This window comes from Emydura macquarii, unplaced genomic scaffold (assembly GCF_026122565.2).
Source record: "Emydura macquarii macquarii isolate MOO-44397 ecotype Brisbane River unplaced genomic scaffold, CSIRO-AGI_Emac_v2 contig_1254, whole genome shotgun sequence".
NCBI classification, from domain to species: Eukaryota; Metazoa; Chordata; order Testudines; family Chelidae; genus Emydura; species Emydura macquarii.
In genome coordinates this window covers 2574000-2601670 of record NW_027131391.1, presented here as the reverse complement: position 1 = coordinate 2601670, position 27671 = coordinate 2574000, and the positions used below count along the sequence as shown (strand labels likewise).

At 43.8% G+C, this 27671-nt stretch overlaps 2 protein-coding genes across 2 annotated transcripts; one reads left to right on the top strand and one right to left on the bottom strand.

Moving 5' to 3' along the window:
• Nucleotides 1–15: 15 nt before the first annotated feature.
• On the bottom strand, nt 16–6768 carry SRSF9 (serine and arginine rich splicing factor 9). The gene is made up of 4 exons (XM_067550092.1): nt 6481–6768; nt 3483–3652; nt 1543–1715; nt 16–302 (listed from the first exon to the last, which is right to left on the bottom strand). The coding sequence occupies exons 1-4, from the start codon at nt 6693–6695 to the stop codon at nt 159–161; spliced, it is 702 nt and encodes a 233-aa protein (XP_067406193.1). The 5' UTR covers nt 6696–6768; the 3' UTR covers nt 16–158.
• A 15102-nt stretch (nt 6769–21870) lies between these two features.
• Nucleotides 21871–26533, top strand: DYNLL1 (dynein light chain LC8-type 1). The gene is made up of 3 exons (XM_067550283.1): nt 21871–22017; nt 23168–23305; nt 26137–26533. Exons 2-3 carry the CDS (start codon nt 23174–23176, stop codon nt 26272–26274), a joined length of 270 nt encoding a protein of 89 aa, XP_067406384.1. The 5' UTR covers nt 21871–22017; nt 23168–23173; the 3' UTR covers nt 26275–26533.
• The last annotated feature ends 1138 nt before the right edge of the window (nt 26534–27671 follow it).

Here is a 27671-nt window from a genome sequence, read left to right as displayed (position 1 = left end):
AGTAAAAACTGTAAGTCATTAAAAAAAGATTTTTATTGAATAAAAAGGAAAAACAAAGAGCTCCTACGAAAGACTATATCCATCAGTTTTGGAATGTAAATTCCGAGCAAAAAAAGAGGCTCAGTTCACATTTTTTAAAAAGTCCCTGTTGGATGCAATCAGTATGGCCTGAAGGGGGAGGAGTAGCGTGGTGATCCCCTGCTTTGGTATGGAGAATCACGACCCCTTGAACCAGAACGGGACCGCGAGTAGCCATAGCTGGTACTTCTTTCAGGACAGACTCTGATATAGGAAGTTTCACCCTGAAATTTAAACAAAGAAGAAAACCCAAACATTTACATTGCATCCTGATTAACAGTCCTCCACTAATATGAATAACACCAAATGGAGCTTAAGACCAAAGCATAAATAACCAAAACCTGGCATTTCCACAAAGAGGGCAGTATAAATCCATCTACTGCTGCTTGGGTCAAACTCTGCACTGGCACTTGATGCCTTGAAGGGGGATGTTACAAATCAATATTGTGCATGTACTGGTGAGAAATACCTTGTTAGCCATCATCATCTGCAAGGGCAGAGGCTCAGCACCAGAAGAGGACCACGGACAAGTTCCTCCCACATCCAACCAAAAAGGAAGAGGCTGTGGCAACCAGTACAGATAGAGGATGAAGGTCCCAATGGTTTGACTCCATCCTTAACTGCTGGAGGGAAGTAGCTACAGAGACTAGTATTGTCTTTTAGCACAGTAAGGAGAAGCCGAACTCTCAGGTCACGATCATGTATCAGCACCTCAAGTTCTGTAAGGAAATCTCCACACCAAGCACACGCAGCCTTCAACTGCCAGAGGGGATGGTTGGAGCAGAACAGCTCAGCCACTGGAAGGTGGTTGCAGTGAAGTAGCACAGCTCCAAGAATGAAAAAGCTGTGGTATACTGGCTCAGACACAAGGAGACCACCAGAGGAAGAGGCTCCATGCTGGGGCATGGGGAAATACAGCTATAGCAACCAACACAGCTGCTCATCAGCTTGTCCTTTGGGAGAATGTTGTAGTTTGCTGACAGCCTGCAGATGCCAGAGGCAACATGACCTAGCTTAGTTGAAAGGAGAAGGCTGTGAGCTGCTGTGGCAAAGCGAGAATGCCACAGCAAGCCAGCTTACCCTGTAGAAGTCAGAGGCAAGCAGTCCAAATTCTTGGCTTCCAGGAAATGAAGGGTGCAGCCAACAGAACAGCTCTCAGCTATGACAAACAGGCTTGTCTGGGCCATGCCCTTTCCAAATGTTATATATTTTAAAAATATAAAATATTAGTTACTTCACTCACTGAGCCAAGACCCTAACACCCCAAGCCACAGTGGAGTGTGTCACAAAAGGTAGGAAAGACCGTTTATATTATTGTAACAGGTTATTATTAACCACCAACTCCAATGTTATCACTAGGTTCTGTTCTTATGCCTTCTGAGAGCAGCATGACAGGGGGAAAAAAGTGTATGCTCCTCCATGACTTTGCACGCACATGTTCTTCCCCTGAAGGCAGGAACCCACCTCATGAGAGCGGAATTTGGTGTCATCCAGTTTACGCAGTGCATATTCCATGTCTTCCTTACGGAGAAACTCAACTACACCCATTCCATCTTTCTGTACATCTGCATAACAAACATCACCAGCTTCACGCATATGATCCTTCAGGTCCTGCCAGCTGCCTGATGGAGGAAGCCCTGAGCATGGAGAACATAAAACATAAGACACCATGTAAACGAAAAGGCCATCTATTCAGGATGTCCCAGGGATGCTGACCCTGCCATTCCAAGGGCTCCATCACTTCCACGTGCTTTGTGACTTTTCCAGGGGATCAAAACTGCAATAAGAACAGAGGAATCCAAAAAATAGTACTAAGCTCCATTCCAGAAAACCAGCAGCTGAGCCCTCCGTGGAAGGTACAAAATTTGGGCCTCCTGTAAGATAGTCTCTGGGCCTCTGGAATTCAGATTGCTGGGATTTCAGAGGAATCTGCTATTTGTGCTGTTGCAAAGTAACTCTGAACTACCCCTCAAACCGTGTAGGTCTGTAATGAAGATTTTGCTCTCAAAGTAGGACTTTACTTTTTTTTTTTTTTCCTCAAGGTTCCTCAAGCTCAGTTCCCCATCCAAGATTGGCTTGTCCCATTCATATCAGTTGTATTAATTTGGGTCCTGAGATTCCAACAGCTCATCCTCTGGCAATGAGCAAAACCACGTGTTTAGCTGGTAATTATCAGCATGTTTACCTATAAGGAAGGCAAAGGGTTGAGTTTCCCTGCCCCACAACACGCTGGAGACTCTAGTGTACTGCTGGTCCTGGCAGTTTTCAAGAAGGCTTCACAACACCTTCTAGCAATGCAGGTTTTCATGATCATGTCAAAAAAATCAGATGATTTTCAGTTATTCTCCCCCAGCCCTCCCAGGCTCCTGAAGAGGAGATGTACTCCTGGTTTCAATGGATAATGTTCAGATCCTGCTGCAATGCTGAAGATATGTTATTGCTAAAGTAGCGTGGCTTCCTTATTCCTTACAGGGAACATTTTATTTTTTTAGCCATAAAGTCACAGGAGCATGCAGAGAAATGGAGATGTGGGTATTTTAAGGTGATGCATGGAGATCAGCATGTTTTTGGGAGAGACATTAGGTTTGATTTTTTTTTTTTTTTTTTTTTTTTTTTACAGACTGTTCCAAGCATCCGCTGTCAGGGAGTACTGAATTTCCTCCTGGGATTTGATATGCATTGCAGAACTTCCAACCATACTTTCATTTCTCTCCCACAAAGGGCCCCCTCCACCTACATGCCCAGTGTCACTTCACTACTTGAATGGCCTTTTCAGTTTGTGTATTTGTTTCTTTTGTAAGAAGTCCCACCTCAGGAATCCATTGGTTGATTGAGGAGGCTCCCTTCCAAGGTGCCTTGGTCGTTTCCCATAATCAGCAGATCACATGGAGCTGCTCAGACATATACCACAGTTTATGTATGAACAAAATGTCAACACCTGTCAGAGCATACCACATCATAGGATATATCTAACAAATCCTTTCTAATTATGATGAATGTTAGGAACTATTCCATCTACTGCCCAACTGTTTTCATCATGCAAGAATGGTGCCCAAGTTCTCCCTCCCTCTACCCACCAGCCCACTCACACAATGCTGGTACATTTCAGAATCCAAGGCTGAGTTCACAGCTGGACCTGTATGAAGACATTTCTCCTCGCCATTCACCAAGATGAGCTCCAAAAGGCAACAAGAAGATGACTCCATGAGTCAAACTGGAAAGGGCTTGTTGTCCGCTCCTGCACTGGGATACTCCTTTACAGGAAGAGGTTGTGTGTTACAGGAAAAACCTTAAACTATTGCAGTGGTATGAGAAGCTCCTTCTCCCCAAGACAAGGATACAGTACATTGAGGCTCAGCATTAGGATAAGTCCTAGCCAGATTGAAGTGTGGAAGGTAACATACCTGAAACAAGGACTCGAAATTCAGAACGTCGTGACGGAGGGCCATTCCTCCCACGCAGCCCCCCACCAAAACCTCCACCCCGACCTCGGGAGGCTCTGGGGAACTCAACACGCAGTCGGCATTGACCATAATCATAACCATTTCTCCCATAAACTGCATCTTCTGCATCTCTGCAAACAAATAACATGAATCAGTGATTAATGATGCTCAGTCAGTGGTTCCTATCGTCTCAGTGGGCCATCAAGCGTGTTAGAAATATTGCTGTTTTAAATTAACTGCAAAAATACTTGAGGATATTTAGGACTGAGTTTGAAATGGTTCATCAGTGATCAGTGACTTGCTCCATTGTCATATCTGTAAACTGTTAGAAGCTTTTTCCAAGTTCTTAGGTTGCTGTGCACCATGTATTTCAGGTGACAGCCATGTTCACTGGAAAGAACACAAGAGAAAGTCACACTGTTTGTCTTGCATTCACCAACAGGTTCAGCCTCTCCACTATGCTTGGAAGCAGGGGCCATTTTTCACTTAGTTTCTCAGAAATGCTGCATTTTGATTGAGCTCTGATCCACATGGAACAAGTTCTTTCATAATCTAGCAGGCAGCAAGGGCAAATACTTTATCTTCACTAATAACCCATTTATTAGCAACTGCCTCATTACTGTATTTTGGCTTGCATAATTATATACAAGGGATATTTGTTTTCCTGAGGGAGTTCTGATGTTGTATTAAAGCCTAGACCTAACCTTACTTTCCATCCCAGCAAGTCAGTGCTAATGCATGCAAAAGGGCATGAACTCAAACCTAAACCCTGAGACTTGTTACAAAGCTATATGCAATCACAGAATAAATGTGCATGTTTAAACGTAAATCTTTTCAAAATTCAGACCTTACAAGCTGAATTTCACAAGTGTGCAAACCCCTCCTAAAATACATTTTAAAAAGCTTTGTATAAAGTAGAAATAACACTGGAAGATCGTAAGTGAGAATGCAGAGCATTAGCAGAGCATCCTCACCCTGAGAAGTTTTGCATCCATTGTAATTAATTGCTATTTGTATTACCATAGTGCCTAGAAGCCGTAGTCATTGTGCTCATCCTTATCAAGGTGTGGCTTTCTCTTTTCAGTGTCATAGGGGATGGAAGACAGGGTTATTTATGTTTTTTTTAAATGCAGGAGAGACTACAGATTTAAACTCCTGTGAGCCATCAAAAAATACCTGTAAACAAAATAATCTATCCACTAACCTAGATATAGAACACCCCTTCCTCTTAGATTGCCCGAGTGTTACAGGGGCTTATTTTAGAAGCGTGATTCCCAAACTGGGTCTGAACCCACCAGTGGTCCAGAACACACTGGCTCATGAAGAAATGTGTGGTCACAAAGTTCGGACTCTGAGTCCTCCCACTGTTAATCTACATTAAAAGAGCCAAAAAAATTAAGTGTTTCTCAGTTAAATGTTTTTCTTTTCTCTGAAAAGAACTGTTGTACCTGCCAAAGAGATGTTGCTTTCCCTATCACTGACAAATCAGGTATCTATGATGAAGTGTCTCTGCTAAGACAAAAAATGGTTATATGATATCATGCCTCTAATGTCTGAGGTGGCATCTACAATATCTCTCTAAACCCGGATTTAAAAATAATGAATGCAAACATTTGTTATTCACTATCATGGGTGATATTTTAAATACAATATTAAGAAATTCAGATAAATTTCCCCAGTAATAACTCTGCCTTAGGCACAGTATGCACATATTAGAAACCAATCTATATACCTGCATGGTTATCAGGGATGGAGGTGGTTAGTTACAATTGCTGTGGGAAAGCATCTGTTTGAGTTTTTGAGTTGTGCTCACGTATCAACTAGAATGATGATTTTTTTTTAAATGGTAAGAGACAAAAATGATAATAGCTCCTGTATGGGTATAGTTAGATGAAGAGAAATTCACAGTGTAGGACTATGTGTACATTACAAATTGTTCATAACTGCTGCTACTAAAACCCAGTAAAAACATTGCCCAGATTTGACAAAGCCCTTCTGATGCTACTTTAAAAAGGTTAGATAGGGAGAATTCAGAGGAGAGTTATCTAGACAGCTGCAGTCAGCTTAACTCACTACAGAAGACAATAATGAGCCTGTTTTCTTCCCACCCATTTGTCCATTATTTGTTTATTAATTGTATGGTGCAAAGCAGTATTCCTTCTTGAGGGCTACAGCCATGCCCGGTTTAAAGTTTTCTCTCAGACACACATGACAATTTACACGGCCAAAGTGAATCAGTTCTTCTCTCCTGCAAGCTCAAACCTTGAGGTCTCTAATATTACAACTGCTTCTATGCAGATAAGATTGTGACATTACACACTGAACTGCAGCATCTTGGAATAGAAATGGAAAATCTGCGAATTTTAATTAATAAAAGGGAAGACGACTTGGGAAGTATCAGAACAGACTGACAGGGCCTCGTTGGGTTTTTCTTTTAAGGGTGATGTAAGAGTGTCACTTAGGCAGAGTTCCTTCAGTTTGGAGGGGGGAGAGCAGGTCCCCATTCAGAGAGTTGTGCGTGTCACTGTCACTTCTTCCTAGGGAAGATTTCTGGGGGAAGTGGGCGATTCCTTGGTACAGACGGAGACTGGCGGGGAAGGGGACGCACGGGGGGCAGGAAGGATGCATGAGGAATGGGAGAGGCGAGGGCTGTGCCTATGGTCGGCTTTGCCCCGGAGGAGAAAACAGGCCGGGAGGCACTTTCCCCGAGGGAGAGGCGGCCGGCCAGGCCGGGGCGGGGCGGCGAGGCGCAGCAGGTCCTCCCTCGGGAAGCGGGGGATGCGGGCCCGGACTCTGGTGCAGAGGAATTTCCCGTCGAGGGGCCGAGGCTCCGGGCCGGGGAGCGGCTGTATCTGCCCGCGCGGGCCGTCTCCAGGGCTCCGTGCCCCAGGCGAGGCGTTCCACCCGCCGCCGGCCGGGCTGGCTCTCCCCCGCGGGCCCTCTCCCCCGTCCCGCTCACCGCGGGTCCTCGAAGCGCACGAAGGCGAAGGGCACCAGGCCGCGCTTGCTCTTGAGCTCGATGTCTCGGATGCGGCCGTACTTGTAGAAAAGCTCCTCCAGGTCCTTCTCCCGCACGTCCGCCGGCAGGTTCCCCACGTAGATCCGCCCGTCCCCCGCGCCGCCCCGGCCCGAGCCCCCGGGCCCGAAGCCCATCTCCCGGTCCCAGCCAGACATCCTCACCGCCCCGCGCGCGCCGGGCAGGAAAGGAACCAGCGGCCCGCGCCCAGTCAGCCACACACACACACACACACACACACACACACCCGACACCGCACCGAAAGCTCTGTCACTACGTGACGGAGGACACTAAACAACCCGCTTAAAGGGGAGGAGGCGCCGGCAACCGCACATAGCTTTCGTTGCGCATGCGTCATACTCTGCGCCCGCGCACTGTGCATGCCCGCAGTTCTCCCGGAGGCGTAGCTCTTACACCAAACCTACGTACTGCGATTGCGCTGGGGTTCTGCCTCCGGTTCAGGCATGGCGCTGGTGGGTGTCAGTCTCATCAGGGCCTTTCATTTTCAGGGCGCACCGGGCGCGGGTTTCACTCTGGTTTGAGATAGCTTCCTCAGGCCTTCCTCTGGCACATATCACTCTCCCTGCTCTGGTCCCCAGTTGTGTGCGTGTGCCTAATGATAGGCCTTGGGGCTCGTTTGTCTGCTTTCGCCTGCATTTCTTTTATCTCACTCTGACCTGGCCCTTCTGATTCCCTTATATATTTGAGTGGGCTAGTGCTCATTTCATTTCCCTCTTTGCTTAAAAAGACACCAACCATTCCAAACGTAAATGTTTGTGATTTAGCAATCACATTAAAAATATATATTTTCTTTCCCATGCTCTATGAAAGACACAAATGGGAAAAATCAGAAGGAAACTGACTCCACACAAAATACTGACAAAGAAACAAAGAGTGCAAACAAACAAAAATAGAAATTCACTTTCCCCATAACCGCAGTCCCTGATCCTGCAAACATCTATGTGCTTATAACATTTTATATATGTGAATCCTTGGTGTTACTTACGAACATAGAAAGTGCCACAGCAGATCAGACCATTGGGCCCTCTAGTCTGTACCCTATCTCCAGCAGTGGCCAGTACCATATGCCAGTACCATAGAGAAGCAAAGTGCAAGAAACCCTGGTGTAATTAGTTATGAAATAACCTGCACACATGGAAAGTTTCTTAATCCCCATCAGGTAGACGCTGGTTTTTTTTGTCCTAAAAAGTTAGGGTTTACATCCATTTCGAATGTTAAAAAAAAATCCTATGTTTGTGACTTTGGATGTTCTTGTCACCTATATACATGTCTTTTTTTTTTTTTTAAATCCTGTCAAGGTCTTGGCTTCAAGGATATCTGGAGGCAATAAGTTCCACGTGGAAATTATGCATTATGTGAAAACAAATATTTCCCCTTTTCAGTTTTAAAGATGCCATCTTTCAATTTCAACAAACATCAGACAGAAAAGTGATTTTTAAACTATTAGTTTTGCAAAAATTTTAATGTACAGTTTGAAAAACAACCTGGCCTAGTCTATACTCCTGAATCCTATTTCAACTCCCAGCTCTACTGCAGACTCAGGGTGCAGCAGAGTGAAAGTGCTATTTATGCCAATGGGAATGCTTCTCCAGTAGGCATAGGTAATCTACCTCCCCAAAAGGCGGTAGCTATGTCAAAAGGAGAAGCCCTCCCATCAACATAGCACTGTCCACAGTGGGAGTTAGGTCAGTATAACTGGGGCCTGGTGGCAGTCGACAGGAGTTACACAAGCTACGTAGAGTATCTTGCATAACTTACATTGACTTTCTAAATTCTGTTCAGCATGCCGTCTCCACTACACTGCGCAGACGGGAAATACATATCCATTGATGCAGCGTTACTCTTTTTTGGAGGTGGTTTTATTAAATCAACTTCCAGATCGATTGAGCAGGTCTTCACTTCCGCTCAATGGATCCAGATAAATTGATCTAACGGTGGCAGTCAGTGAAGACATACCCTGGGCAACGTAGTTGTACCAACATAAGTTACTAGCATAGACCAAGCCCCAGTGTATGACCTTAGCAAGCTAGGTAAGATCTGATTCTGCCATTCTTTCTCATATTAATTAGTAACTAACTATACAAATAGTTCTATAAATTTTAGTAGAGGTGCTTATGTAGTAAGATACTACTCTACATGAGCAAGAGTAGCAGAATTAGGCCTTTTACTTCTGTGACCTCAGTTACTCTTTCTGTATAATGTAATGTGCATAATAATATTGTAATTGGCTTGCTATGAAGGGTAACGTTTATTTACATGTGTATAATCACTGCCCTCTACTAGATAGAACCAGATTCCTCTTTAGCTGGAAGGCTTGGAGATCTTTAACTGCTGCTGTCATTAAGTCCCAGATGACAGAGTGTGTAGCAGGTCAACCGTGAAGCTCTATATGGTCATGGATTGGTTTCATTACATGTAAACTTCAATTTTACTATATCTAACTTTATGAAACTATGCTTAATGTAAAATGCCTTCACGTTCCCTATCCTAAGAGAAGGCTTTTGTACTTTCCTACCATTTTACAAAACCCCTGATTTTACAAAATTTTTTGGTATCTCCTGGCATCTTTGTACAAATGGCATTTACCTGTACTTACCTACCTCTCAGTGTTGTGGTATGGTTTGGTACAGTCATGGTTGTGAAGTGACTTGAAGATTGAGAATACTTCTATATTACAATTAAATTACGCCTTTATAGTAATCTACACTGGAACTTGTGGGGAATATTATGAGGTCCTATCAATTCCTGCTCCAGGGCAAACTCCTCCTCTACATCCCAGCTGCCTCCTGCATGTTTAAGAGTACCCTACTCCACCTGCCCCCCTCCTCCAATCAGATCATGTGAAATTTCAAAATGGACCCAACTATTCAATCTAAAAGTAGGGCCTGGCCTACAACTGTGAGGATGGTGACAAACAGGGATCAAAAAATTCCCATGCAGTTGGTGATTGTTGTTCGCTATTGGGAATAGGATCCCAAAGTGCTGGGGCCACAAGTTAGAGAAATAAAACTTAACAGGTCTTTATTACAGGGCTGAGCATTTGCAGTTTCCACGTATACAAACAACCCCTTTTTCTGGTTTACAGTCATCCTCTACCTGATTAACTCATTCCTCAGGCTGCTTGCCTGCAATGGATTAATTCTCAAATCACTGTTTTGTAACTTTCATTTCAGCCCTCTACAACATCAGCATTACAAGTTCCCCTCTCACCTAGATGAGGTCCCTCCAGGGCAAGGTTGTGACAGATTGGCAGGAGGAATTATGAAGAAGTTTGTTAGTTTTTAATATTATGAACATGAGCAGAAAAGAGAACCCAGTTTGCCTTCATTATACTATGCATTGTTTTGTATAGCTCCGTCATATCCCTAACAATCCCTAATTGTCTCCCTAACAGTCCCAGTCTTTTCAGTCTCCCTCCATATTACTCTTCTGCATGACATCATTTCTACTCTAGCTACCCCATCTCCTTGTAATGATACACAGCACTTATATAAATCTTTTTATCTAGCGATCTCAAAGTGCTTTACAAAGGAGATTAAAATTTCCTCCATTTTACAGCTGGGGAAACTGAGGAACAGACAGATGAAGTAACTTGCCCATCATCACACAGCCAGTTAGTGACAGAACTAGGAACTAAATCCAGGTTTACTTTATTCCCTAGCTAGTACCCTAGCCATAGTCCACACTTTAACTATATCATATGTTCTTTGATCTAAATATATTTTCTTATGCAATACCATCTTTACTCTATTTACTCAACTTCATATTGTATTGTCATGGGCTGGGTTAAACACCATTGAAACTAGCGGGAATAAGATACCCCCCCCCCACATTCAGACTAAATGAAGGAGCAGTTAAATTCCCTTTTGTTTAGTAATAGCCAAAATAAAAGAGGCCACCCCCCAAACACAGACCTCCATGGCAAGGCTGAGCAGAAGCTATGCCATGTGGGCTGAGGGGTTTTCCGGGGATTCAGGGAATGATATAGCAAATGCAGGAGATAGGGCATTGATTAATGGAGCTGTGTGTGTCTGTGTTTTTGAGAGAAGTAGGAGAAAACACCAGAAAGTATGGGCAAAAATGCCACCTACACACAGTCAGACCGAGACTGGGATCATAGCCCTGAGAAAAACCGAGAAAAAGCTTTTAGACCGAGGTGTGGTCTACATTAGAGACTTCTGTCGACCAAAGTCAGCTTTTTGTGCCAAAACAGTGGTTATGTGCACACCACAATTACCCCCTGCCAACCCAACTCCCCTTATTTTGTGACAAAATAAGACCACGTCGATGAGAGACCTAGAGCTTTTTGCGCCAAATTGTAGCAACAAAGCGTCAGTGTAGACATCGCTTTTGGTAACATCGCGGTAAATAGCCTCAAGGACGTGTTCCACAATGACCATTTTGACCACTCTGCCCATCAATTTGAACTCCACTGCCCTGTAACTATTTGCACGTCCCCCTTAAAAGTCCCAGGAATTTTTGAAATTCCACTTCCTGCTTGGTCGGCATGGAGAGATAACATCTCATCTTTCGAACTGACCATGTTAGCTCCATACACCAAAAGCTCTCCCACTTGGAGCACACAGGAGCTTCTGGATCTGATTGGCATTTGGGGAAAGGAGGTTATGCAGTCCCAGGTTCAGTCCAGCTGAAGGAACTATCTTGTTTCATGGCGGAGAAGGGCTATGAACAGGACACGCTGCAGTGCCATGCTAAAATCAAGAATCTGCGGCAGGGTACCAAAAGGCTAGGGAGTCAAACTGTCGCTCTGGTGCAGAGCCAAAGACCTGCTGCTTCTATAAAGAGATAGAAGCCATCTCAATAGTGATCCCACCTCCACCACCAAGAGACCCATGGATACCTCCCTGGGTTCAGAAGCAGCGGAAACCGGAGTCAACCCCAACAAAGAAGTCATGGACTAGGTTGAGTTGGAGGATGATGCACAGCAGGGGACTATGTCGTTTGCTGACATGGGGAGCCAGGACCTCTTCTCTGCCCAGGAAGGTTCGAGCCAGTCCCAGCCCTACCACTCTAGCGTGCAAGATGCAGGAGAGGGGAGCTCAGGTAAGTGATTATTTTGAGCTGATGCTGCTCAGTTATATGAGGTACAGCTGTTCTTTGCTTTCTTGTATTGAAGGGATAGAAAATCACAAGAATTTAGTGTTTGCATGTGCTTCCCATTCCCCTACTCAGCGAGGCAATGCTACTGAAAAGTGTTTTAATGCACACCGAGATTTCACAGGAATCCTCAGAGAGATCTCTAGGAAATTTTCCTGGAGGTACTCACCAACCCTCTGCTAGAGATTCCTCAGCAGAGTTGCTTTGTTTCTTCCCCGTTGTAGCAAACTTTCCCGTGCCAATCAGCAATCACTTGTGCAGGGACCAAAGTGGCACACAGGTGAGCCGCACAGGGACACACTCTGAAGCTGCTCACACACAGGAGATGCACCCTAGCATCCCTGCTTACTCTCAGGAATGAAATATTAGCTTCTGTGGTCCCCGCCTGTGGATAATTGTGGCACAATTTGAAATTTTGTCCCTCTCCACTTGCATCGATACCCCAAACAACAACCCCCCAAGAACCTTTTCCCCAGCTTGAGTGTCCCCTCCCCCAGGCACAACTCACTATGCCCTGGTTGACCATCAACCTGTGCCCTTGCCAGAGGACAGTGAGAAAGAGGTGTGTTTTACAGTAATGGATCAATGCTGTTATTGCACTCACAATAATGCTTCTGTTCATTGTTTATTGTGCTTCTACAGATGCGTCCTTGAGGGGAAACCCCTCCACACCTGCCAAGTGCCTGCAGCTGGTAAGAAAACGATCACAGAGAAGCAAAGAGGAGATGTTCCAAGAACTCCTCCAGTCCTCTGAGGCGGAAAAAAAAGAAATAAGAGCATGGAGACACATTGTGTCTGAAAATCAGAAAACCGATAGGCAGGAGAGGAGGGAAAACCAGAAGCAAGTGATAGCAGCTTAGGAGTGCATGATGAAAGCCATGGGGGAGTAAACCGAGCTGCTAAAGTCACTCATAACACTGCAGACTGAATTCATGCACTTTCACTGCCACCACCACCATCCCCTGCCCACTTGCAGCCAATACAGAACTGCTTTCCATGCCCTCCTCAAACTCCACCCACACATTCCTACAAAACTCCTGGCCTGTATCGACACCCCATTCACTCCACCTCTTCAGACAGCTTCCAGAATGACTTACACCCAGCTGTTGTAGCTCACACTGCCCTTTGCTGCTTTCTCCCCTCCAACCCAGCTTTTCGTGTGTGTTGTGAATAACTGTTATTTAATAAAGACATACTCTGTGAAGGATAATCAGTCTTTATTTGTCTCTTGCACATGGTGGTTGCACCTCAAATTGATACACAGTGCAAGCTGGATAGCAGTCATAGCATGGCACAATGTTGTTTACAAAGACACCTTATTGGTGCTCATAGTCAAAATAGTTCCTCAAGGCCTCCCTGAGTCGAATGGCCACCTGTTGTGCCCCTCTAATAGTTCTGACATCTGGTTGTTCATATTCAGGCTGCAAGGCAATCCACCTCTGCGCACCACCCAAGGGGAAATTTTTCACTCTTAGCTTCACAAATATTATGGAGCACACAGCAGGCGGCTATAACACCAGGAATATTTTCCTCATGTAGGTCTAACTTGCCATAAAGGCATCACCAGTGAGCTTTTAATCTGCCAAACGCACATTCAATGGTCATTCAGCACCTGGTCAGCCTGTTATAGAAGCGCTCCTTGCTGCTATCCATGTTGCCCATATAAGCCTTCATTAGCCATGGCAGTAAGGTGTAGGCTGGATCTCCCAAGATCACTAAGGGTATTTCAACCTCCCCCATTGGAATCTTTTGGTCTGGAAAGAAAGTCCCTGCTTGCTGCTTTCTGTACAGGCCAGTGTTCCTGAAGATGCATGTGTTATGCTCCTTTCCTGACCAACCAACATTGCTGTCAGTGAAATGCCCACCATGATCCACAAGCGCCTGCAGTACCATAGAGAAGTACCCCTTTCTATTGATGTACTCCATCGCAAGGTGATCCGGGGACAAAACTGGGATATATGTGCCATCTATCGCCCTGTTACAGTTAGGGAATCCCATCACTGCAAAGCATCCACTATTTCACGCACATTGCCCAGAGTCACAGTCCTACGTAGCACAATGTGATTAATGGCCCTGTACCACTTGTGATAACACAGCTCCAGTGGTGGACTTCTCGGCTCTAAACTGATTAGTGACCGACTGGTAGCAGTCTGGAGTTGCCAGCTTCCACATGGTGATTGCCACATGCTTCTCCACTGAGAGGGCAGTTCTCATTCTGGTGTCTGCGCTTCAGAGTAGAGGAGAGCTCCGCAGAGAGTTCCATGAAGGTGGCTTTGCGTATTTGAAAATTCTGCAGCCACTGCTCATCATCCCAGACCTGCATAATGATGTGATCCCATCACGCAGTGCTTGTTTCATGCGCCCAAAAGCAGCGGTGCACCGTGTGCATATGCTCTGTGAATGCAAACAGTAATCCAACGTTGTTCGTTTGCATGGCACACAGCAGGTCAGGCGCCTCGGATTCCAGTTCCAATTGGGAAGTCATGATATACTTCATGACCAGCCGTGATGTGTTCAGAACACCGACTGACCCGTCTGTGCCCAAGGTAGCCACCTGAAAATGCCAAGGTCAGGGCAGGCTGCAGAAGGAGAGCAGATTCTCCCAACACTGGTGGGTGACACTGAAGTCAGACTTCCCAACCAGCCGCAAACTGTGCTTCTGATCCTCCACACTGGCTATCAAGAAGCCAGTATACAAATACACACAGCCCCCTTTACTGCATTTCAGTCTCTGGCTCCCAATCAACCACTAGGTCCAGTAAAAAGACCAGTTATTTAAACTCTATGCTCTTTATTAAAAAGGTTCCCTCTGACCCTAAAGGGTCAGCCACAGTACCAGATCAATATAAGTCTGGATCTTACCCAAAATACCACGCTGTCAGCCAATCTTTTAGTAACTAAAACAAAAGGTTTACTATAAAAAGAAAGGAATAAATAATAAGAGAAATGTTAAAGGATTAAAGCAATCAGATACATAAAAATGATTTGAAAGTCCATATACATCCGGTCGGTGGTCTATCATTGACAGTGAGAGCTGTGCACTGTGGGCAGCTATCCCACTGTGCAACTCGCCACCTTGTTCCACTAGGTGGGAAGGCGGAGAGGATCGCAGTGCGTCATGAGTGCAGGCTCAAAGTCCCATGATGCAGTGATTTCCATCCCGTCATTCCATGGGTTTCTGAGCCCATTCAGTTAGAGTAGTTGAGGCCTATTCACAACCATTGATTAGGAGGTGAGATGTGTGATCAGTGGCAATTACTTCTTGTAATGAGATAACCATTCCAAGTCCTGATTCAGATCCAGTTTGATTGTGTCAAGTTTGCAGATGATTTCAAGCTCAGCAGTTTCTCTTTGAAATCTGTTTTTGATATCTGTATTTCAAATTGTGCTGTCTGGGACACACCCCAGACAGGATGACTGCAGAACAATAGCCTGCTTAATGGCCCATTAAGACATTCCCAGGTGCAAGGGGCCCAGGGGGAGAAGCTAGGGATATACCTGATGAGTCACCAGGACTTGCCCATGTGACTCTGGACTCCATTTTGGTTCCCGTAAAATTCCACAAGCAGCATGGCAGGGGCCAGAGGATGTTTGAGGCAGAAGCCTTGAAATCCATTTTGTCTTCAATCCTGTTCAGCTTCCAGTCACCTATCTACCTCCGGACCAAGTCATCTGCAACTGAAGCTGTGAAACAAAGGACTGAGACCCATCCAGGTACTGGATGTACACCAAAGGGACTATACAAGCCTGCAAACTCCACAATTCTACTAGAAACCTGATATATATGGACTTTCCAATTATTTGTATGTATGTGATTGCTTTGATCATTTAATATTTCTCTTATAGTTTGTTTCTTTCTTTTTATAATAAACCTTTGGCCTTTGCCATGCTGCTTGTGGAAATTTACAGGAATAAGATGGAGTCCAGAGTCACATGAGCAAGTCCTGGCAACTCATCAGGTATATCCTTGGCTTCTCCCCCTGGGGCCATTGTACCTGTGAATTTCTTTAATGGTCCATTAAGCAGGCTATTGTTCTGCAGCCATCCTGTCTGGGGTGTGTCCCAGACAGCACAATTTGAAATACAGATATATCAACCATATCCATAACTTCCATTACACACATAACACATGAACATAAACATTATCATCTTACTTAGCATCTTATAGCCTTTCTAACAGTACCTGACACGGCATATCTCACATGAATTATTATTATTCTGATCTGTTGATGTTAAATAACATAATAAATGGCCCCCCCAATCCAGTCCGCGTGATGAACATTTCAAAGGCCTCTCTCACATGCTGTCCTATGCTATCTCCCCATCAGACACAGACAAGCCAGGACAGGGCTCAGATCTGGGAACAAAGAGATTCCTACCATGGGAGTCTCACCAGTAACACTAGCTGTTGTTGGAAGCCTAAGCAGAGAGTGCCCCAGGGAGAGTGGAACTAACAAGGTAAAGCTGGAAGTCTTGAGCCTGGCAGAGATACTCCCTTCATGTGCCAACAGCAAAGATGGAACTACTAGACATGTGCCAAGAGATCAGACAGGAAGGAGAAGCCCCTGTGCAGTTTGGCATGAAATCCCACCTATGAATAGGTGAACCTCAGGCCTGTATCAGATACATTTCCAAAAGTGCAGAGGCTTATCTGGAACCTTATCCCATATCAGTGGTCCCCAAACTTTTTCTGTCACACTGCCCCTTCCCAGTAATGGAATCTATCTGCTTCCTCACCCTCCAGGGCTGGAAGCAGAGCCGAGGCTGGGGCCAGAGCTGCGGCCTGGAGCAGGGCCACAGTTGGGACTAGGAGCTGAGGGCTGTGGCCGGAGCCATAGTTGGGAGTGGAGCTGTGGCGAGGGCCAGGAGCAGGGCTGCAGTTGGAGCTGCAGCTGGGTCCAGAACTGCAGCTGGGAGCTGAAGCTGGAACTGCAGCTGGCGCTATAGGCAAGGCTGGAGTACAGCTGGGGGCAGCGTGGGACTGGGTGACTCTCCCGCCATGCCCTCCTGTACATTCCTTCGGGGCATGCCCCATAGTTTGGGAACCACTGTCCTGAATGTCCTGAACCTCTTGTGCCTGACTATACACTGCCTTGCACCTTGTGTAGGCATTTACACTTATGCAATGGAGGGTAAAATGCTACCAAATCAAAATTCTCCACTCACACAATCACTCCATCCCTAGTGTACCTCCATAGTACTCCAGGTGTGGATCTGGCCCAATGTTAAAAAAGTGGGTGTAGAAAGCTACAAATGGTGTGAATGGAGAATAAGGCCCATTGAGTCTGCAGATATGACTTGGAAAACTCATTGACTCCCAGCATTTCTGCTTCCAAGAGGAAAGACCTTATTAAATCTTATGATGTATCTGTTGTAATTTGATAAAGTTCCAATCAGTGATCATTGCCTATGTTCAGTAGCTCTTTCCCAAATGCACTTGTATCAGCCAATTCAAAAGATAACAAATGTAACAATGGTTGAACCTCACTAATCTGCACTTTGCTGAATTGCCAAAAAAGGTCCAGCTCTCCTCACCTCTTAGCAAAGATTTAAATGCAGCAGTTATAATGAGCTGTCACATTACTAAGATTTAATTAGTTTTACAAACCACTCAACTGAACATTTACTAGAGTATTATGGCGTACATAATTAAAACCAAACTGCCATTGTCAAAATAAATGAACTAAGCACATTTTGTGATATATCTATCCTTTATTATTGTTTATGTTCTTACCTACTAATTCACAAAATTCAGTAATTTTCAGTGGATCTCTCTGCCATTAGTGTGAATTAATCACGTTCTAATCTGCAGCTGACCTGTTGAATTGATGACCTGAATACAAAGCTCTTTGAAAAATTAACCCACTTCTCCTATTTCTGTGCTGCTATAGTGCTTCACTGTAGTAGACATTACCTATGCTAATGATGCGGTTCTCCTGTCACTGAAGTTAATCCACCTCCCTGTGAGGGGGTAGCTAAATTGATGGAAGAATTCTTCCATCAACCTAGCACAGTCTACATGGGGGGTTAGGTCGGCTTAGCTACTGTGCCTCTTGTGGGATATGATTTTTCACACCCCTGAGTGACATAGTTAAACCAACTTAATTTTCTAGTGTAGACTAAGCCTAGTTTTCCAAGACTGGGGCCTGGTCTACATTAGAAAATTAAGTCAGTTTAACTACTTCATTTGGGGTGTGAAAAATCCACACACCCCTGAGCAACATAGTTAAGCCAACCTAACCCTCAGTGTAGACAGTGGTAGGTCAGCAGATTCTGTTGATGTAGCTACCACCTCTTGGAGAAGTGGAACCCCTCCCGCTGGCATAGGGTAGTGTCTACACTGAAGCACTATAGTGGCGCAGCTGCAGCAGTGCAGCTATAGCATTTTAAGTGTAGAACATACCCTTGGTATTCTTTTCAGTTTCAATACCATAAACTTTAATGGTCCACCTTTGTCTTTCCCTTGGTTGTATAATGTCAGGTGTTTTGTGTAAATAACTAGCTTGGGAGGTGGTCCTCCCTGATGGATTATTTCATCCCCTGTTGTGACATGAAGCCATGATTGCATCCTAGTTGCAATTACGTTCTACACATATATGCATGCGTCCATTCATAACCTGTATACATTTCTCCTAATGACCATCAAATTCAGAACAATTCAAGCTTTCATAAAAGACCTTACTTGACATATATTTTTATAAATAACATTGTATACAACCAGTTGATTCAATTGCTTATTCTCTGGGATTTGGACCCACTGTTCTCTCCTGGGGGTGTCTTGACTCTGATTGTCATAGGCAGCAATAATTTAAAAAAAATCAAGCTATAACAAATGGAAAAATGTGGAAGCAGATAGCAATGACTACAAACAAATATTTAGGAAATACAGACAATTAGTAAGGTAGACTAAAGTTGTGAATGAAATACCAATGGACACTAAGATTAAGAAAAAAACAAAGAGAGTCCTGTAGCAGTTTAAAGACTAACAAATTTCTGCAGGCATAAACTTTCATGGGCTGCAACCCACTTCGTCAGATGCATGAAATGGAAATCAGAGATACGAGGTATATATATATATATACATCCAAGGGTAAGAAACAACAATGGGGAGGGCAAGTAGATTAAGTAAATTAAGATTAAGGACAGTGAGAAGAAATCTTTACATATATCAGGAACAAATTAAATCCTAACAATGGCATAGATCCAGTACTAGATAAGCATGGTAAAGTGACAATTCTGATGTACAAAAGACATGAAAATTCAATAAATTTTTCAGAAAGCTTGCACCCAAGAGTATTAAAAGAACTGACTGATGAGCATTCTGAAGCACAGTTGTTGATTTTAACAAATCTTGAGATACTAATGTTCCAGAGGACTAGAAAAAAGCAAAACTAATCATAATATTTAAAAGAGGTAAATACGTTGACTTAGGTAACTATAGGCTGATTAATCTGACATCAACCCTGGGCAAAATCATGGAAAGGCTGATTTGGGATGCAATCAGTAAAGACTTAGAGGACATAGCATTTTTATGGAAAATAGGATTTTGTAAACAAACTTGTTATAATTTTAATTAGATTACAAATTCGGTTGATAAAGATAACTGTTACCTGCATGACATTCTAATAAAAAAATTAGCACTATACAAAATCTAGGTAGCCCATATTAAAAGGCTTAAGAATTGGTTAATATGGAGATTGCAAAAATCATAATTAAGAATTGTAATCCAATGGGCGTATTTATAGTGGGGTCCTGAAGTAATTTATTCTATGCCCATAGATGTTAAATGTCTTTATCAATAATGTAGAGTAATAAAATAATTCCTGGTGAAATTTGAGGATGACACGCATATTGCTGGAGTGGTAAATAATGATAGAGACAGGTCACTTACATAGGTTGATTAAATTGCTTGGTAAAGTGATAAAATCCAATACAAGCTCATACATCTAGGAACAAAAAATTTAGATCATAATTACAAGATGGAGAACTGTATCCTAGAATGCAGTGACAATGGAAAGGACTTAGGACCAACTGAATATGAGCTCCCAGTGGGACGCTGTGCCTCAGAGGGAAAATACTGTCCTTGAATGTATAATCAGGGAAAAATCAAGTAGAAGTAGGAAGGTAATAATATCTCTGTACACAGATTTAGTATGACCATTACTGGCATACTGAGTCCAGGTCTGGTGCCCACACTTCAAAAAATATATTGAAAAATTGGAAAGAGTACAGAAAAGAGCTACAAGAATGATCTGAGGTCTGGAAAACATGCCTTATAGTGAGACACTGAAGTTTGATCTATTATGTTTATTAAAGAGAAGGTTAAAGAGAAGGTGACTTGATCACAGGCTACAAGTACCTACTTGGGGAAAAGATTTCTGATAGATGGCTCTTTCTCTCATAAATGCATGAGATTCAATGGTTGGAAGCTGAAGTTAGACAAATTCAGACTAGAAATAAAGTGCAAATATGTAACACTGAAGGTAATTAACCATTGGAACAACTTACCTAGGGATGTGGTGGATTCTCCATAGCTTGAGTCTTTACATCAGGACTGGATATCTTTCTAAAAAGATATGCTATAGTTCAAACAGATGTTATGGTCTTGATGCAGAGATTACTGGATGAGTTTCTTTGGCCTATATTATGCAGGAGATCAGACCAAATGATCATAATGCTCCTTTCTGTTTTTATCTCCTGTATTTGTTTCAAGCTGCAGTCACACTGTTTTCATATGTTCTGAGTCACATTATCTGCCAGTGATTAGAAATTAATGTCTAGACCTTAGTCTTTCATTGTATCTCCAAAGCAACTTAATTCATATGTGGACAAGCCTTGATAATTAATTCATACCAACCCAGACATGCCAACTATACATGATTATTATCCAGATCCTTCCTCCAAGAAATAAATTAATCCCCTCATATCCTGTAGGTGACAATACAAAGTGAATCAGGAAATGGAGTCACACATTTTTTCATAAAAATATTACAGAAATTCCCCACATTCGGTTCTGGGTATTTTCTCAATCATTAAGACTGATCCAGCAGATGCATTAACCACCTTCCAGAGAATGAGGTAAAGCTTAAAAGCTTTCCATGGTCTATTCTTTTCTACTACCTATTGAACTTTATCCCTGCTGCAAATTAGCTTTCATTCTCTAATGACTTCTGGAGGAAGGGAACTGATTCCTGAATACTGTTGGGTCTGTCCAGAAGAGATAGATCTGATTCCCACCACAATTGCATGAGATGATGATCGAAGGCACAGAGTCCTTGCAAAGCCCTTTGCTATGCCGAGACCTGGCTCTCCTATTAGACCTGCTGCATGTTTCCCTTCCCACCCTTTGTTTATCATGTCTAAGGCCTTGTCTACACTAGCATTTATGCCAGCAAAACGTTTGTTCCTCAGGTGTGAAAAAAACCACCCCCCGAGTAACAAATTTTGTCAGCATAAGCACTTGTGCGGACAGCACTGTGTGGACGGGAGACACTCTCCCGCTGATAAAGCTACTGTGGCTGAGTGACAAAAGTTTTGCTGGCGTAAGTGCTAGTGTAGACAAGGCCTAAGACCCTAAGCTCTAAGAGGGCCTGGGGCTATTTCTCACTTTGTGTGTGCACAGGGCCTAGCACAACCTGAGATGGGGTCGCGAGGCGCTCCTAAACATAAATACCACTCCTAATTGGCAGCACCCTTTTCCAAGGAAGGGGCCAGCACCCTGAATGCCTGTTCCTGAGGAGATGGAGCCCCATATGCCAGTCCCCGGGAGGCCTCTGTATTCCTGTGTCCTTGTATCCTTGCGGGGATTGGAGCCTAGCCGCCTCCATGCCTCTGGGAACGGGGAGGGATGGGGAAATCCTGTCCTCGGGCACGGTCTCCATAGCCCCGTCAATGGGATTCCCCCATCCCTTTTATCGGAAGAGGCGCTACGGCAAGGAGCCTTTTGGGACGGGAAGGACCTTATCTCTGGTACCCTTAGCGGCGCAGCTTCCAGTCTCGAGCGCATGCCTGGAGCCCGGGCCCAGCAGCGTGTATCCTGTCGCTATGGGAACAGACGCCAGCGCGGTGCATGCCGGGCTGAAACAAAACGCAACAGTAAGAAGCTGCGGGAGGCAGTACCTGTCGACCAATGAAGTGCGCCTGAGATTGTTGCAAAGTCCAATGATTGGTGCGCGCGGGCGTGTCTTGCTCGGAGGGGGCGTGGCTAGCAGCATTAGGCTGCGGGGCGGCGCCGCGCGCTGTTTAGTCACATCGCAGAGCTGTCCGAGCGAGAGCTGGTCGGTAATAAGCTGCCTGCCCGCCCCATCCCTTCCCTCCGCGCTCGGACCCGCCCAGCACACGGTGAGTTCCCGACCGAGGCAGGGGCCCTAGGACCTGTCCGAGGGGGCCGGGCGGCCCTCAGGGGGGAGAAGGCAGAGGCCCATTGTACCGTTAGGGGAGGGAAGAGCGGGTTGGAGGAAGGCGCCCTGAGTGCGTGCGTGCGAACGAGCGAGCCCTGCCCCCGGCTGTGTGTGGGGGCCGGGGAGCTATTGGGCGAGGGGGAAGGATGCCCTGATTCTGTATGTATAAGGGGCGGGGGGAACAACCGATTGGGCGATGGTGCCCTTGGCGGGGGGGAGGGTGCCCTGGCTGGGCGGAGGTGGGGAAAACTACCGATTGGGTGAGGGGGAAAGTTGCTGGGGGACCCCCAGTTGGGCAAGAGGAGGTGCCGATTGAAATATTCTGGCTGCTTCGGTGCTGTCACCCACCCACACACATACACGCACGCACTAAGATTTGTCTTGGAAATGAGAATGAGGACGCATGGCAAGACTATCAAGGGACACTCCCAAAGAGCCAGCATATCTGGGAGTACGTAGACTTGTGCCACTCCACAGCTCATCTGTGCCAGGGATTTCCATAAAATTGTATAGCGTCTCTAGTGTCACTAAAAGTATTCCAAGCTTTAAATTTCACTTCCTGAAAATGTATAGGATTTTAAACTATTTAGATCAGGGTCAGGGACTCTATTTGCACTCAAATATCTTATGATTAAGAGCTACTAGGTGGAGTCCAGCCCCTGATGGTACTGGCTACACAGACTGCATCAGTTTAAACTGATAAGGTTAATTTTAGCTGAAAAGTCAAAAAGTGATTCTACCAATTCTTTCTTGGGAAAGAAATCATGATTAATGTAACTGAAAATGCTCCCAACTGTGCTTTTCTTCCTCTGTTTCAGCTGAAGTAACTGGTCTGAAAGTACTACAGCTGAAAAACTACATCCAGTTCACTTCACGACCCATGTAACTTCTGTCACTGACTGTGGAGCTGACTATCTTGCCTGGAGGAGATATGCTTTGCATTAAAGCTGGGCCAATGTTCTTATGCTTCTAGATAGTCACCATAAAAATCATGCATTGTGGAAAACCAAGCCTATTAAATTGACTGTGGGAGTTTTGATGGTGGATGCTTCTACTGCCATTTCAAATTCCCCTTTTTCTGGTGCTTCTAGGTAACCATGTGTGATCGAAAGGCAGTGATCAAGAATGCGGATATGTCTGAAGAGATGCAGCAAGATTCCGTGGAGTGTGCCACTCAGGCCCTGGAGAAGTATAACATTGAGAAGGACATTGCAGCTCATATAAAGAAGGTAAATGTCTGTTCTAATAGTCCTTTCCCTCTATTGCTGGATGTGCATGTTTAAGAACCTAGTGGGAGGAGAGTGCTGCCAGAAGGGAACTCTAGAGGAAAAGATGAAGCCTTATTAGTAGCTCAGCTCAACTGAAGTCTACAAAGGCCTTCATTCTCAAAGAAATTTAGTTTATATAATTCCTGTGAAGATCTGTGTCATGCATAGCAACTGTTATCTGGTTTGGTAACTTCTCTTCTTTGGCTATTTTTTTTCCCATAGCCTAGCCCTATGCATGTTCTAACAGCAGGGGAACTGTTGGGAGAAGCTGCACATGGATATTGCCAACTGAGAAAAGCTGGGGGAGGAAACTACAGTCTACCATTTTACATACTTGTGCAGTTTGCTGAATTGGCAGTGCTAATGGAAAAGGCTGGCCTGCCACAAGAGTGGGAGGGTTGAATTGAGATGGTTGAGTGGAACAGGTTTATAAGCAGCAGTCATTGACAACCTATAAAACCTGATGTCAGGCCAATGCTCTCCTTATTGTAAAAAACTGTTTTTTGAGTTGGTTCAACTTTTTGCCATTTCCAGTGAGAATAGCAAACTTTTTTTTTTATTTAAAAAAACAAAACAAAAAACCCCACTTTTACTTGAGATATAGAAACAAGTATAGATTTTCTTCCCTACAGGGAATGCAGCACTTAAAATAAAATTACGGAAACAGAAACATCAGTTTAATTCACTACAAAACAATATCTCTTGTTAAACTTCACTAACTTCCTGATGGCAGGGGAGAGAGGATGTGATGAGATGTATTGAAAATAGAAATTATTAGCCAAATGTAATCAAATATAAACAGCTGGACACTTTTGCTTGGCCCAAAGCTCTAAATTTCAGAACTGTTGGGCATTGATGTTTGTATAAAGCACTTTTTAACAAGTCTGACTTTTTTTTTCTATTCCTCACACTAGTCTGACTCTTCAGGCTTTGCTAGCTAAAGTGTCTAACTGAAACGCAACTCAATTATGAACAAATTTGGCCTATTAAATGAAGTGAGGCTTTTCTTCTATAATAATAGAGTATTATGGCTTGTTATACTTTTATCTTGCTCTCTATGGATCAGTTCACTAGGCCATGCTTCTGGCAGATCGGTATCTTTACTTAACTAGCATAATGGACTCACTGGAACTCCTCCTAATAATGGATTACTCTCTGCACTGTCATTCTGTGTACCAGTTTGTGAGATCCTATCTCACTCCTCTTCCATACTCAATCCCTTGGCTTTCTAAATACTTTTGCAGATCACTAGCAAGGGCTTTGTCCTATTGATGGTCGAGAAACCACAGCTTGAAAGCTATTGTGCTAAGGATCTACTAGGATATGTTAGATCCTTGGGTGGAAGGGGAGAATGCTCATGCCTAGTAAACTGGCCTGACTCCTGCAAGACTTGGTAGGTGGGCAGTTGTGACATTACCCAGGTGCAGTCTGGATTGATGGATAGCTATGTCCCCTCAAATGCCATAAGCTGGGGTGCCATTTACCTAGCTTTGCAGTGAGAGCATGTAAATCATTCCCAGCTATACTGTGTGAGTGCTATGGCTAGTTACTCATGAATTACACTGCAGGGCAACACCAGCAAACTCGCAGTCCCAGCCTTTTCCCCCAGAAGTTTGCGTCTTGTATTGTCCAGGAGGGTGCTGGGCAGTACAAGCTCATATCAAGTCTATCCTTTATTCATATAAAATGATATGCACAGATCTTATCCCAAATGGAGTTTCCCCAAACACTTCAATCCAAATGCACTGGTTTAGCTAAAACAACAAAACAAATGTATTAACTATAAAGGATTTTAAGTGACTACAAGTATAAGTCCAGATTGGTTACAAGGAAATAAAAAAAGGTAAAATGGAACTACACTTAGTTTAAATTAAGTGAATACAAAGCAAAGGTCTCTGTCAACACAAGTTCCAGCAGTCTTTCTTGCATGCTGAACCTGTGTCAGGATTTTACATGCATGTGTCCTCTGTCCCTGTCTCTTCTCCCCCTTCCCCCCGCCTCACTCTAGTGCTTTATTCCTCAGCAGTTGACGATGCCATGGATAGAGAGTAAGGGAGAGATTTGGGGTGGCTGCCCTTACAGCCCTTTCTCTTGTGAAAGAATCATCTCCAGTTGATGTGTGGCCAGAAACCTTAAGCTGCTTCTTTGTCAAATATAGACTTTTAAAAAATGTTTTGCCCACACTTCTGCTGAAGAGTGGCCACTTAATCAGGTGGTGGTGGATTTAAGCTCCTTGACACCTGCCTGAGGCATTGGCTAGACTTATGTCTCTACAGAACTTGTTTGTGACCACCCTCCAGAACATGCTGGAAGTGGAATCTTCTCTTTACATAATGTTGCTACACACATTTTACCAGGACAGTAATGTGTCCGGTTTTCAAGTGACAAGTGAGTTTTTTCACGATACCTTACACTGTGCTTTATACAAAATTTGTCTGGCAAAAGGGGTGAATACAGGGGATACAGACTGTCAGCAATAAAACACTACCTATCTTCCTGCAGCTACCTAATGAGACAGTGCCTTCAGTTATCTGAGTCTAGTAACCAGCAGTTAAGAAATAAAGGTAAATCAGTGATTCCACCTCTCCATTATTAAAGCTCTGGTCTTAGTACAGAGCTAAGTAGAGGTTGTTCTTACTCTTCCTCCCCCTCCCTCCCCAGTGTTTGAACACAATACAAAAATGTAATTGAGAATAAGGCAAGAACGTTCCTGGCAGTTTAAAAAAAAAATGGTGGACTTTTATTGACTAAAAGGCAGTTCTGTGTTAATAGTGTTTGTTGTTTTTTTCCAGGAGTTTGACAAGAAGTACAACCCCACTTGGCACTGCATTGTGGGAAGGAACTTTGGCAGCTATGTGACTCATGAGACTAAGCACTTCATCTATTTCTACCTAGGCCAAGTTGCTATTCTCCTCTTCAAATCTGGTTAGAGCACAGATTGTGCTATCCAAGCTTGCATCCAGTTACAGGACTGCACACTAACTCCAAATAGAGACTGAAATCTTAAGCCTTCCCCAGGGAACACACCTTGATCTTCAAGCCTTTTGTGGTGGTGGTAATGGACAGGGACTGCTCTGTATCAGTTTGTTTTCATTGTGGCTATAAAAAATAGCAAAAAAGTCTGTCTTGTATTTATTTTCTTTCCAAAAACCTGATTCCCTTTTCTAATAAAACTGTTGGATACACTCACCCTTTAAGAGTTTATTCTAATAGTTTTATAGTCATCTAGCCCACTTATCCCTCTGATTCTTGTACTAAGGTCTTTTCATGGAAACAAGTGAAGTATTTCATAAGGTGAGTTGTTTTTTCTCTAACCCACCACTTGATCTAAGGTTAAAGTTGCTAGTATTGAAAAGTTCACCGCTGGCATAGACAAGTACAACTGCCTTTAGTAAAGTTAAGTTTGAGCTGCACTTTCTGTGAGTTTAGCATACACTTTTGTCCATTCTGAAGTTCATAGGGCTTGTCTTATTACCTGTAGACAAAGTCTTTAGGTGAGGGAATAGCTCTATGTATTTCTGCTCCAAAGCTGCACAGGTGCCTTCTCTATTTTATAGAACCTATTTGTAATTAATATTGTCCAGTAGTAGAACAATGAATCTTAAGCCATTTCTATTTCACTTACGAAAAGTTACTATGATACTCTTGTTATATTAAGTATTACATAGATTTAGGGTTGTACTGGCAGAGGCTGCTATAGTCCCAATAAGCAGAACCAGTTCTAAGGATGTTAGTGGGGAGAATAAGTAGTTACTGCAGTACTTGAAGCTTTGATTTCTTGATGTTTAAGCACTTCTCAGGGGCTGGCAATGGCTTTGAGCTGTGGACTATATCCTTTCAAAGGCTCAGTTTAAAAGCCCAGCTTGCAAAACTTAAGGAAGTTTACCAGCTTGAGTACAAAGGCACTTCAGCTATCATGTCTCTGCTACATTACATTCTTACTACACTTGAAAGTTATAGCAGCTTTTGGAGAAGGTATGCCTTACTTTACCTTTTCCTGCCCTACTACCTAAAAGGGTAGTACTTTCAGCAGTTGATGTCTGATTTGGTTTTACAGCCTTGATACAGCAGGGGTTGCTACCTCCCCCTTTGAAATAGGAGTACAACAATTACACTTGAGAGGACAGTAGCACTACTGAGCTATATAGGAGGCTTGCTGCTGCTCTTCTGCATTAGCATAAAAGTAATGTTCAAGGGCCTTATGCTAACACTAAAGCAAGATTCATAACTAGAACAGTGAACAACTTAATAGTTGTTTGAAAATGTTGCCTTTACTTTTTTGGAGGGGAAGACTAAAATCTCTTCATGTGTGATGTGGGGTTCTGAT

Bases quoted from the DNA above. Each gene is read 5' to 3' on its own strand.
- SRSF9 (XM_067550092.1), bottom strand. From the start codon at position 6,695: ATGTCTGGCTGGGACCGGGAGATGGGCTTCGGGCCCGGGGGCTCGGGC. The intron at 1,716-3,482 runs GTATGTTACCTT...CTCCATGCTCAG, and splicing joins ATTTCGAGTCCTTGTTTCAG to GGCTTCCTCCATCAGGCAGC. The intron at 303-1,542 runs GTGGGTTCCTGC...TTTAAATTTCAG, and splicing joins CCAAATTCCGCTCTCATGAG to GGTGAAACTTCCTATATCAG.
- DYNLL1 (XM_067550283.1), top strand. From the start codon at position 23,174: ATGTGTGATCGAAAGGCAGTGATCAAGAATGCGGATATGTCTGAAGAG. The intron at 23,306-26,136 runs GTAAATGTCTGT...GTTTTTTTCCAG, and splicing joins TTGCAGCTCATATAAAGAAG to GAGTTTGACAAGAAGTACAA.